This window comes from Colius striatus, chromosome 10 (genome assembly GCF_028858725.1).
Source record: "Colius striatus isolate bColStr4 chromosome 10, bColStr4.1.hap1, whole genome shotgun sequence".
Classification (NCBI taxonomy): Eukaryota; Metazoa; Chordata; class Aves; order Coliiformes; family Coliidae; genus Colius; species Colius striatus.
Window position 1 is genome coordinate 4,843,930 of NC_084768.1, and position 13,403 is coordinate 4,857,332.

A 13,403-nucleotide genomic window follows, 5' to 3' on the forward strand; every position below is an offset into this window, starting at 1 on the left:
CTGCCCAATATTAACACTACCTGTGAAAACACATTGGTCCAGCTACTGGTATTGGAAGCCTGGGACATGCCATCAAACTGCCAGATGTGGCTAATGCTAGAGGGTGATTCTTCACTGCTCTTCTTGATAAGCTCCATAAATTCAGTAAGAATACACTTGCTCATGCTGCAATCGAACACATCTATACTATGAACTGGCAGGGCTTCCTGCAGGCACCTTGAGCTCAAACTTCAAAACATGACCAAAAAACCTCTAGATGTGAAGTGGAAATGGCTGGTGGGGTTTAGAAAAGAAGTGCTTACAAAAACCATGTAGCCAAACATCCCCAGGTAACAAACTGCAATACTTTCACTGATACTGACTTTGTGCATTGTGATCAAATGTTCGTAAGAATTGATGTGGACAGACTCTGTCTTCACTTATGTGTTTTCCATTAATAAAAATTAAAACCAAATCCCATTTCCCTGATAAAAATGCATGAAATAGAAATGATAATCTAATCAGGGGTTTTTGAGACTCTAGCATATACTATCTTCTGACTTAACTACTTCCTATCTTAGAACTATGTTTGGGTGATTTGGATGATGATCTTTCCAAAGACATAAATGACACATAGACAAAGAAAATAGTCCTTAAAACACTGGAACAGTCCAATGGCAGTTAAAAATGCCAACTTTTACATATTTATGTAGACATAAAATAAGGTCAGTATTCACTTTGGATCTGGTCCTGCCCTTATCTGAAATCAAACATCAAAACCACGTTTAACCGTAAAGTGAGGATAAATGAATATTCGTGTAGTTTCCTACATGAAAATACAAGTATCATCTGTCTGATTTCAGTACAAATGGCTTGAGTCTGGAGGACAGAGTTCAAAGAAAGCAGCTGTACAGGGGTTACATGTCGGATTCATATTGGCAAAATACTAATCTCTGCTCTAGGTAACATGAAACAACAATATTACTTACTCTTCTTCCCTTAGGTCCCTGTGGCCCTGGTGGTCCTCTTGCTCCCAAAGGTCCCTACAAGCAAAATAAACTTATTATTCATTCTCCTCTCTACACAGATTTCTGCAAATCACAAGGTTCATGCACATTAAACAATAGTCAATGCAACTAATACAAACCAATCATTTCAGTCATGGTTCAGATTCAATTAATTATGTTTGTACGATTTATCTAGAAAAATCCAAATAAGAGTCTCTATGTAACTTTATTCTAAATAAGAAATCCTGATGTGACGGTTGGATAAACTCCTTCTGTCCAACATTCCCAAGCTTGTGAAGGGATACTTCTATTTCAGCAACACTGTTGAAAAAACACTAATAAATTTCTGATAGTTTACCTGTACTGAAGACTCATACTAGTCAAATCATAAAACAATTATACACAGCAAATTAGAACCTATTTTATTTTTGCTTAACAATGAAAGAAAACACGTAATGAGTATCTCTAAATTACATCATGCACAAACAAATTGAAAATAAAATTGTGCAATTGTAAACCACTCTTAAAAAGTTCTATTCCACTACTTGTTTCCATTGAGTGATCTCTAAATTATATCAGTAAGTGATATAACTAGTTTTCCTGTCTCTCATGGATCATCCTGGTAAAGAGCGGGTGAAAAGACTTTGTGTCTGGATGAGTAAATTTTGATGACAGTTTTATAGATTGCAGTACAAATTAGAAACCATTCTTAGCTTCAGTAGAGCAAAAAAGACAATTTGAAAATGGTACATTTTACATGAAACCAAAGTACTACTGTATACCTACAGGTAATCCTTCTGGCCCCACAGGTCCAGGCCCTCCTGAAGGTCCTGGGTACCCCTAGAATTTAAGTAAATATAGAAAAGAGAACAGTTTTGTTGAAATTGTTATTATAACAACAGTAAATACAATTACTTACAGAAAAATCTGGATTCAAGGTAATAAATTGTTTAATTTTGCAAAAGATTTACTCCCCAAATTTTCTTTAGAAAACAGACAACTGTTTGAATATAGGACAATAATGAAGGTTTCCCACACACAGGCACTTGTTGATAGGAAAGTATTGAAACAAAAGCTGCTGAGTTCTAAATGAATTTCAAAGTCCTGACATCAAGGCTTTGACAGTGGGAACAGAAAGTGGACACAGACTGGTGTAGGCAGAACTAGGCAAGACAAAATGCCAAGAACTGCTCTTGTCTGACTTAACTACTGGGAAGGATTCTCACTGTTATGACTTAAATGGGTTTACCTATGCCAATAAGCATTACTAATAGTTGAAAAAAGTAATTGATAAGACTGGATCCTATCTTATTAGAGAAATTACCAAAGGAGACACTATTAAGTTTCTTAATGGAGCAAAAGCAGTTGGTTGAAGGTGAATCTAGATTGGAAACATTTAACGAAGCACAGTGTGTTTCAAAATTACTGTCTCCTGCTGCATGGATCATTAAGTTGGTCTGCAGCCTACAGGTAGGTACTTGTTCTCATCCTTGCCAATTGATGTCCAATAACATCCATCACTCATTTCCATGACAAGAACATTCACCACTGCATCACACTTAGGCCCATATCTGCAGCTGCTGTGTAAGACTGCTGAGATCTCATCACTGTGACAATAGTCACATGCGCATAGTTTTTTTACTTCTGTGCCTCAACAATCTAACATGACAGTGGCCTCTGGACTGTCCAATGTCACATGAAATGTTGCATCCTGATTTAGGAGAAATGGTGTTGCCAGGAAGCCAGTCTTCCCAAAGGAGTCGCATCCATGGGCTGTTTGAGTACTGCCATGCAGCAGAATTAGAGGTGATGGTAGACACTAGTCTATTCGAATAACCTGCTTTACCCCAGTGTACCAAGGAGATCATTATTTTACTTTCCTTCCTTTACTTAGCTTTCAAGTGTGTTCAATTTTTTTTATGCAAGGCTGCTTAGAGTCATTTCTTAAAAATGCAGTTGTGCTGCTTCATTCACAGTAGATCACTTCCATAATGTCATTTCCACACAGGCTATAAAGCTGATAGACAGAACTCCCCAGAAACAACAACCACAAATACTACTCTATTCCATGAGGCTTGCACAGCCAGAAGGGTGAGAATTTATCACTGTTCTGGGAAGTAAAGTGCCTTTGTAAAATAACATAGTTACATATTCTACGTTACTTGTGACTTACCATGACACCTTTTTCTCCAGGAGGACCTACTGGTCCTGGACTGCCTCGCTCTCCCTTAAAAAAACCCAAATATAGAGTGAGTGCTCTTTCCCTGATCCATCCCATGTCCACTGAGCCAGGCATATGTGGCCACAAGGTAACCTGCTACAACAATACCACAGGAATCCAAGAGGTCTTTTGTGAGGGTTGTCACCTATAGCCTACAACAGATTTGGTTGCTAAAGGGAATGGCTTTTTGCAGTGCATAACACCATTGGCTCAGGGACCACCCTTTAGAGCAGTGCAGAGACTTTTATTTCATTGTTGAATTTCTGCATTCTTTCCTCCTACAAGCCCAGCCATATCTTGAAAAAATGATATAACCAAGTTTCTCTGTCTTCCTTTTTTTCCTAGATGTCTGAAAAAGAGTTTGAGTGCTACACCTATCTCTACAAACCGTAGCTAGCAGATTTGTTTTCCTCTCTGTTGGGTGCATCACATTTATAGTTATCTTCTTTAGTACATAAAATTCTCCAGAGCAAACAAGCAAAAAGGAAAATGTTGTTTCTCTCCCTTATTTCTTCAGTATGTGTTAGAAATCCTTAGACCCAAAAAGCAAAGCCAGCCCTGTAGCATCTGCAGAAGCAGCTAGAATAGGGAAGGTAGGAACGGTCTCTTTCTTGTCTTAACATACTTAACTTTTATTCATGTCACATCCAGCCTTAACATCAGGCTTAGCTGTAGGGTTATCCCCAAAAGAAAGATTTACACTTGTACTGCAGACAGTATACGTGACACAGTGATGATGCTGTATTTTGTCTTGCACACTGTAAAGACATATTCCTTTACAATAATTAAGCTGGTAGTATGTCTGTCATTTCAATCCATGTAGCATTTTTACATTGTACTATTTAATCCATAAAAGAGGAAGACAACATATTCTACAGAAGTAACATAGGAATTACAACAATTATTGCACCACAAAGTAGTTTGCTTCCATTTGCTGATGATATATTAGTTAGTCTTTTACCGCCTTTTCCCTTCTACCTAAACTAGTAGCAGCATCCCAAAGTAATCTTTTTTGAGCAAGGTGTAATTATAAAGAACAAGAATCCTTTCAAACTGATATAAAACAAAGACGATATTATAATTAAAACCATATGAGACTTGTCTAAGTTTTAGTTTTAACAAGCAGTGATTTTCAATGATGTCTTTCCTTTCACATATTATACAAAATATAATCTGGTTTTCATGGAAGTTCTAATATATTATTAAGGCTTTCTCAATAAAATATATGAATAGTAATCACCAGTCTAGGTGAAATAGTTCAGCCCTGCAGGGAAGAAATACAAATGGTGCTGGATCATTCTGATACACAATTATGTTTTTATTATAATTGAAGCTGATACCCAGTCCAATAATAATTTCCTGTTTTTCAGTTTTAAAATAAGTCATCTAAACCAAACCATGTTAAATATGCTTAAGCTATTTATACTAGTCTAGTCACATTAAGTCGGCCAAACTTTGCTTTCATAAACACAACTCTTACTGCACAGTAGACAAAACTAACAATGTTGTCTTCTTTACATATGGCCAAATTTTACCCTTCTACTTTTGTCTTCATTATGAAGCAGTGAAAAACTAATGACTACTGTGCAAAAAGAATATAATTTAAGCCAGTTTCTGTGGATCAATAGTACTGAATAGGAAGTGCCACAATATGAACAAGGTATCAAATCCATCAGCTCTACCTTAATTGCCAAGTAAAATCAAGGCTATCAGATGCATGCCTCAAACAACAACATTTGAATTACCATTTACTACAACCCTGTACTCTGCAATAGCTCCAGGAACATTAGAGTTTTTTCAGTGGTAAGTAAATGATCTCTCAACATTCTTTTATCACCCCAACGGTTTTACAGCACAATTTTGCTGCTGAGTAGTGAGTTACACTATTGTACCTTTTCACCAAGGCTTCCAGATGGCCCAGTTTCTCCAGGTAAGCCAGCTGACCCCTATACAAAATATAAAGCAGACTTTTATTAGTGCAATGTCTATACTAGCTCATGCTTGGCAGCTTCCCAGCAATCCAGTGGCAGAGCCTAGCACATTTCTTCATCACAGAGAACTACTGGTCTATTTGTGTAAGTGCTCTTGTGAGGAGATGAGGAATGGACAAGCTAACCTCATTTGCAATCTATACAGGAGGATCACTGCATCTAGACACACAAACAGTAAATGGCTACTGATAGAAATTACATCGATTTAATCATCATACTGTGCTACCACCTAAGATCTGCCACTGAGCTCAGTCTTGTAGTGCTAGAAGCTTTACAAACATACAATTAAAGGTAACAACTTCTCTGATGGTGCTTCAGCCTGACCACAAATTTCAAGGGAAATAAATTCAGTGGAACAAAGTAAAAGCCAATCAAAACAAAATTTATATTGGATTAGGTGTTGTCAGAATTTTCCCTTTAAGAGCTGTAGCTCCATATGCCTTTGAAGTCCAGGGATCCGAGACTTTCAGTTCTTCAAAAAGCAAATAACTCTCTCCTGAGATTCTCCAAGAATTTCCACTGGACAGAACAGGTACCACCACACAGGATGGGAAATGTGAGAGGAAGTACTTTTAAAATGCTTATACCCCATTTATTATGAAACTAAAGGGAAAAAAAATAGCATAAGGTCCCAAATGAGAAAACTATGACAGAGTGAGCTTGAAAAAACAAAAAAGCAATAGGTGTCCAGAGTACATCTCATGGCTGTGCATGAAAGATGGCAGAAATCTCAGTCTGAAATCTCTTACCTTTGAAAAGAAAATAAAAATCTTTTACCTGTATAATTTCAATAAAATTCAGCCTCCAGTACTTTGACACAACGAGTGCAAAGGAGCTAAGGTTTTACAATTGCTAATCATTTTCGTGCTAGCTACTCTGGAAATGTCATAGTTTAAATATATTGCAATAAGCCATTGATACAGTTGCCTTTGGGTCTGACAATACTGGCACAAACTACTTTATGGAAGGGGCTAAAGAGATAAACAGGCATATCTATGGCTGCTGGCCTCATGCATTATATGTGGAAACTTGTGTATTATATGTCAGAACTGAGATGTCTTTTGGCTTGGCAGCTGTCAAAGATTTGTCCTGCTGATATTGGCACTAAGGCAATGCCCAGACGTCACTGGCAGGAATGAGGGACTCTCATGATGAACTCTGAGAATGAGAGCTACCACTGCTGCTAGTCGTGGCCAACAGTGGGCTTCAGTACCAGGCAGAATTCTGTGAGAAAAAGAATTACCCTGTACTCTTGCTCATCAAGATAAAGAGCATGGAGGTATGGTTTCAAAAGGCTAAAGACTAATCTCTGATTCTCTTATTCCAGAAAGGACAGAAGACATAACCAGAGCCAAGATGTAACTCAGACCTATTCTCTTTCCACAGAGACACTTCTGACCTCTCAGCCAACGTCACGCTGTTTACAAGACTGAAGATACTGATTAGAAAGGTGGGTTAGCTGTGCCTTGCACCAGCAATAAACCACTTACTATAAAGCCCCTGATCAAATCCTCTTTTCAAATCCAAAGTATTGTCTTTCTGATTCAGTTGCTCTGGTCTGAAAGAGAAGGAATGTCTAAGACGCAATGACTGTGAATGTGCTGTTTTATCATCCAGCACATTAGGACTAGCCTACACCATCTTCCAGAGCAAGGACAAAAAATAGCTATTAAATAAAAAGTATTCTAGACACTGGCTGTTCCTCAGAAGGAAATAGTTCAGCAAAGAAAATTTACAGTAGAAACACTAAAAGGAGAAAGTTGATTTTTGTTGATAAAAAAGATGGAAAGAATCTCTGAGTGGAAGCGGATACATATGGAAAGTAAAACAATGCTCAAGATGATGAAAAGAACTGAAGCCAGTGAAATGGTAAAAGAAATAGGAACTTTAAGAGGAATGGTAGGCAAAGAAGCTCATGACAGGTTAACTAAATGCACTTTCATCCCTTCATTCAAAATGGAAGACACATGTCTGAGACTGAAATGAAGCTAAGGTAAGAGAGAAAATAAGCTTACTTAGTAATATAATTCTGGTCCTTAAAACAATTAGTAGCATACAGGGACAAGAAAGTACAATGAGAGAGTAAAACGACTTGTTCCATCAATATGTTAGTCATAAAGTGATGGTTTCCTTCTGGACTTTCTCAAAGATCACATTGCTCCTTAAATCCCAGATCTGGATTGGTTTATTATAAAGTTCAGCCACTAGGACTGGATTAAGTTTTTGAGTCTCTCTCCATGTTATACAAGAGCATGAATACAGTCCAAAGGAGGTCACTGTCTTCCAGCATCCCTTCAACCCTTTGGGAATGGCAGCAGATTCCAAAAATCAAATTGAATGTGTTAGGCAACAGAAAGTAAACTAAAAAAAAAAACCCTCAAAATGTTTTTAAGAAATCATCACCTTATTAAAAAATAGTCATCACAAATTTTCATTTCCAAGGATTTGTGTGAAACTCTCCGGTGACAATAACAGCATTTTAGAAACCTTCTTGACAGGATCATTTTTGTGGAAAATGAATCAGAGACCAGATCTCACAACTATGACATGCCTGAGAAAGACAAAAACGTCTTGCCAGGGCACATGTTCTGTGTTAGAAACTGGACTGGAGCTGAATAATTGAAAACACATTGTACATTAATGCAAACTCAAGGATGGAGTAATCCATTGAAAAGCTTTGTAGTGAGAAATGAATATTCAGCTGTTTCCAAACATTCCCCTGGAAGCAGTTACCTGTCAGGGTGTATGCCAACATGTTCTTCTGTGATAATTGCAAATTTTAAGATCTAATGTTATTTCTTTGAGAATTCAGCAATTTCAAATATTTTAAATTCAACATTTTTTCAACTCCATGACCTAAATAAATTTAAAATATTATTTTGCCACATTTTTCTATGTACTTTTTTTGGTATTGCCAATCAACTTTTAGTAAAATTTGTTCCGAATCCGTGCTGAAACACTTCACTCCAGATTCAGCACACAGCAATGGCATAACCTCTGCCTGCTCATTAGGATTCTCACTGAAATATTTAAAAGCCCATCACCTTCGTACTTCAGGAAGGATTTGATACATTTTGGCATAGTACTCAAAAAGTCCAAAATGTTCCAACATTTAGGTTTGATTTTAACAGATCAAAATCTATTTAAGGATCCTTGAAGCTTCAACTATGTTAAAAAAAACCCCAAATCACCAAGGGTGATGGACAAGAGGAGGAAGAAAAGTGGATGCTTTAATAATCAGTTTCAACTATTTAATCCCATTCTCACAGATTGAAAAATACCTCTACAACACATAAAATTATAAAAATGAAGTTCTAAGAAATAAATATTAACCTAAGCTCTGTTTTGCTAGTTAGACTTAATGATACTAACAAGTATTTTTAAAATAAATCCATCTGGGCCCTGGTATCATAGGCATTAATATCAGATCTGTTCATACATGCTCTAACAGATGTGACCCACGTCAAATCTGGACAAAAGTGAAGATGAAAGCATGATGCAGTGTTTACACTGGCTGCTATTTGAGCTTCATGGCATCTGCAGTAGAACAGAAGGTAGCTGATCTGTGAGAAAGGAAGTTTCATGGACAGCTGATATCTGCTCTAGAACAAAAATTTGATTAGTCTTAAATTCCTGGGTAAATTTGCATCAGATCAATGCTTTCATGTGACTCAATTTTAGATCAGATCAAAACCAGATTATTTCTGAACCACAGACAGGCTTTTGAAACCAAAGACTTTCAGTAAAGCCTTGTGTAGAAAATTTGCTTAGGGCTGTACCAGTATCAGGTATGAACTGAGCAGCTGTTAATTAGAGATAAAACTTAGAGGTAAGAGTAACCTGAAGTTTTAAAGACAGTCCTGTCTCCACACCATGAGGAAACTGAATAAAACCAACCAACAAAGAAACCATGAAAATAGTTCTGAAAATGTCACCTAAATACACTCTAGTTTCAACAACATCATATTCTAGGCCAGCAGTCTGGGTTTTTATGCCACGCAAGACCTATGTACAAACTGATGGCATCATCAGAAAACAAAGTTTTGCCTTTTATTCAATATTTTAAATATTTTTTAAAAAAGCATTCAAGGGTGTTTGCACAGGATTTTCATCTTTGGGGACTGCAATGGAACATGAACAATTTCAGAAGACATATCTTTTGATAGAAAGGAGAAAGTGTAGTAATTTGAGTTACCTCAAATGCCAAATAAAGACTATAAAGTGAACTGATGCCAGTTTACTTACAGTTCACTGCCAGTTCAATTACAGAAGCAGTTACATTTGAATCCCCAAATGACTAATACTACATTTGCCTTTTAATGGCACTTTACTTTGAATTATCAAAATGCAAAAGTAGACTAGAAAATGGCCCCATGTTAGACCTTGGCATCTGAGGAGCTCTTGGCTGACAGCTGTGCAAACTGCTGTATGTATGCCACACAGTGATACTGGCTTTTGGTTGTGTGGTCTTTTTTTATTATTCAAACTAGTGGTTTCACTTCTAAACTTTAGAAACTGTTTCGTGCCTCATAACCACAGCACTAAAAATGTTATGAAGTGGCCATAAAATCTGTAGCTGCTTTACCCGGGATTGTGTTGGGAAGCAGAGTATTTGAAAGGCAGATGTTCTTTTCTTCTTTTTGACAGTGAGATCTGGCCATCTGCTATCTGTTGAGAAAGTTACTGGTAATCAACCAGATGTGATAATCTGAGTGAAAAATCTCTGCTTTGCAACTGCCAGTGGATGAGGTGAATGAAAGCAGAGATGTGCTATATTTGTACCTTGCAGCTGATGTTTCACTCAATTCTTTAAAGGACTTAACTTCAACTACCTGAATATTTGAAAAGGCAAAATGTACTGGCACCACTGCTTAGCCTACAGCAGTTTAACTCATTTATTTCTCTCCTAGAATTTTGCTTCCAGTCAGACCAGTGTAAAGCAGGGTAATTCTGTTTGATGGTGTTATGCAGAGAAACAGTTGCTTTTAAAGGAAATAGCTTACAAAGTGGCAGCAGGATCTGCCCACTGGCAAAACCATGGAAGGTAAACTGCAGACACTGTTCTTTTAAGTTCTGATTCCCAAACCACTAGGATACATGAAATACATTATTTAAATTCAGACAGACAGTAAAAGGGACAGTGAAAAGATGGAATGTGATGATACCTACAGTGTTTTTAAGTTTAATGCATGCCAGAACAGCTTATCATTGCTAAAATAGCCTTAAACACTTTTTTCCTTATGTTTTAGTACTGCAAATCACATGGGCATGCAAATAAGTATGCATATAATGCTATAGATCAGGTGGTGGGGAAACAACACCACAGTTGCAAAACAGCATCTGACTCCACAGACAGGCTAAATTCCTCTCTTGGTCAAGGAAAGAGTAGGGAATGTGTTTCTGATGCTCTGCTAGATTCATTTGTATGCAACTCTTAAATGACTGTCAAGAAAAGGCAGCCTGAGGTCAGTACTACAGTGGCAGTTAGGACATGGTTCACTTTCTGGGAAAGATACTGCATTTTATCCAGTCTACTTCCTATAAGTAGCTTGGAGATGACATGAAGTGAAACAAACTCACTCCAAACCTGAAGTGTTTTTCACTTTTTAAGTGACAGGATAAGTTACAGAAATTCTTTTTCATTTTCAAGATGATGCTGGTATCTTCTTGTAGTCTGTACAAAGCAAAAAAACCAAATCTTCTAAAGGTAGAAATTTCTCCAGAGAGTAATATCAAAAACTAAGCTGAATTGAGATAAGTTAATCACATTTATTCATTTAACTAGTAGTTTTTTTCCTTGGGTAATAAATCTCACATGGAACAGATTATCCTTCTCTTTTTTCTCAATGGTACAGGGAGCACTAACTTATTTAAAGTGTCAGTCTTAACTTGCAAAGCCATAAAGGGCACGGCACTGGGGGTATTGCATGGGGCAGCACAGCAGCTGAAACTAGCTAATAAAGACCACACCTATCAAAAAATCCTTCATGAAAAGTAAACAAGGGCTGCAGAAAGCTAACCTACAGATAATGTAACCTGTTTCCTCACTCTTGAATGACCTTGCAGTAGTATATCATAGAATCATAATGGTTGGAAAAGATCTTCAAGATGAAGTCCAATCAATAACCTCACACTGCCAGGCCCATCATTAAACTAAACCCTATCCCTCAACACCTTATCTATATGTCTTTTGAATATCTCCAGGGAATTATGACTCTACCACCTCCCTGGGCAGCCTGTTTCAATGCTTAATAACCCTCTTGATCTAGGGTAAAGGCAAGAAGCCCAATATAGACACAGAAGAATCGTTATTACCATTCATCATAATATCTTTAATTAATCTGTATCCAATACATTTCTGAAAGCAGCTGAACTAGTTCCTTCATGCCTCATGCATCCACCAGTCTTTGGGGGAAAAAAAAAAGGAAAAGAAAAAAGGTTTTCCTCAACTTTTCTTTCAGCCTATGGCTTACAATTCTTGCTTGCATATCCCCAAAAGTCCAGACCTTTCATGACAGTTCAAAGAATTTCTATTGAGCAACCTGTAAACATCAGTTCGAGTCCATCCAATCTTCAAGCAAAAGAAATTCCAGTTTCCATGTTCCATGAACTATGCATCCCTGGTCTCTCACACAGCTAATTTTTACCTCTCCAGGAGACGTGGTAATTGTATGGGAAACCTTCTCAAAAGCACCTGAACTCCTAAGCCCATGGCCTGACTAAGCACATGACCTGATTGTACCATTTTCTTGCTTTCCCTCAGACTCTCACAGCTGCCATTGACAGTCTGAATATCACTTTTTTCTTTGCTAGTATCACTTCTCATTTCAGCTTGGTTTCTCTTCTGCTGATTCAATACCTATTTGCAACTAGGCAGACTTGCTGACATGTAACTTTTCCAGGTCTTTGGAAATTATTTTTCCAGTGCTTATTTTAGTTTGTCATTTTGACACCAGTTCTACATGCTGCAGCTGAGAGTTCTACCCTTGTACTCTGTCTCAGTACATGTATAAATGTCAGTGATCTCTAATTCAGAAGCATAAAAGCCAAGGGCTGAATTTCTGCAATGGAGCTAGCAAGGAAAAATTAGAATTAACTTGCACTTTGGTATTCAGTGTGTCCCAGTCTGGGTAAATATTAACATTATCAAACAGTAACACAATCCTGACAAGCAGCTGTTAAAAGTTCAGATGAGTTCAATTTTGTGCCATAAAAATTGAGCAATGAATGATTTTCTTAAATCATTCCTGACATTAACACAGACAGTTCATTTGTATTAGATGCTTGAAGCTAGTTTCAAATATTTGCTATCCATCTGATCTAAGCATACAAAATCCAGTTTCACACGTCAGTAAAGTGAGATTTTCCTCCCCCAAAATGTAAGAGTAATTTTCTCAGTAGCTGAAGTGGTTGTTTCCTTTGGCATAACTTCCAAGAGATTTTTGTCTCATCAGCAGTGTAAACTTGCTCTGCCAGCTGTGCTTTACCTCTCACTATCTTGATCAAGCCTTTTTCAATTGAACCTGATGGTCCTGCAGTTCATCTTCAAGCAAAAGAGAGCTGCAGGTTTTTACTTCTCTGTGTAGCCAAGCAGCACCACCTAAACATGGACACCTTCCCCTTAAACAGGGTATATGCTGTAGCCAGAAAAACAGCTTTTCTTACAGGACTCAGTGAAGGAATACTGTGTAAAGTTTGTCATCCCAATCTAGTATTAAAATGTGTCATTTTAACCTTATGATCACAGTAAACATTTTATAAATTGAGTTCACTCCGTTCCCACACTGGATAAACATCCAGAAATACTTTGGCAGAAATGTGCAGCTTCGTATGATTTAAGAAATATTGGACAATATAGCTTCTAGCCCATTGACAAAGCTGTATTTCACCAGGTAACCCATCTTACTAGATTGAATATCCAAGCATTATGGTTCAGCCTCCTGCTGTTGAGACTTCCCTGATTGTACACCACTGACATCTAGATTTTTTCTAAGCAGATATTAAACAGCACTTGACCAGGAAAAGCTGCTACAGTCAATAACTGTTTTGGCACCTCAGGCAGCAGTAATAAATGTATTAGTGAAAACCAGAAGATAGGTGATACGAGGAAAAACAACAAAATGGAAAGAAACAGAAGAATATTGATACAGCCCTCTGGTATCGATAGCAGGTATGCACACGTGCTTCATGTCATAATTTGCTTTG

At 37.4% G+C, this 13,403-nt stretch overlaps 1 protein-coding gene across 1 annotated transcript in view; it reads right to left on the minus strand.

The window, feature by feature from the left end:
- COL24A1 (collagen type XXIV alpha 1 chain) overlaps window positions 1-13,403 on the minus strand; it is a 150,840-nt gene that overhangs the window by 50,962 nt on the left and 86,475 nt on the right. The window contains exons 25-28 of the mRNA XM_062003927.1: window positions 5,100-5,153; window positions 3,160-3,213; window positions 1,773-1,826; window positions 969-1,022 (exon numbers count right to left, since the gene is read on the minus strand). Of these exons, the coding sequence (XP_061859911.1) occupies window positions 969-1,022; window positions 1,773-1,826; window positions 3,160-3,213; window positions 5,100-5,153 (216 nt within the window). The remainder of the gene's footprint in view (window positions 1-968; window positions 1,023-1,772; window positions 1,827-3,159; window positions 3,214-5,099; window positions 5,154-13,403) is intronic.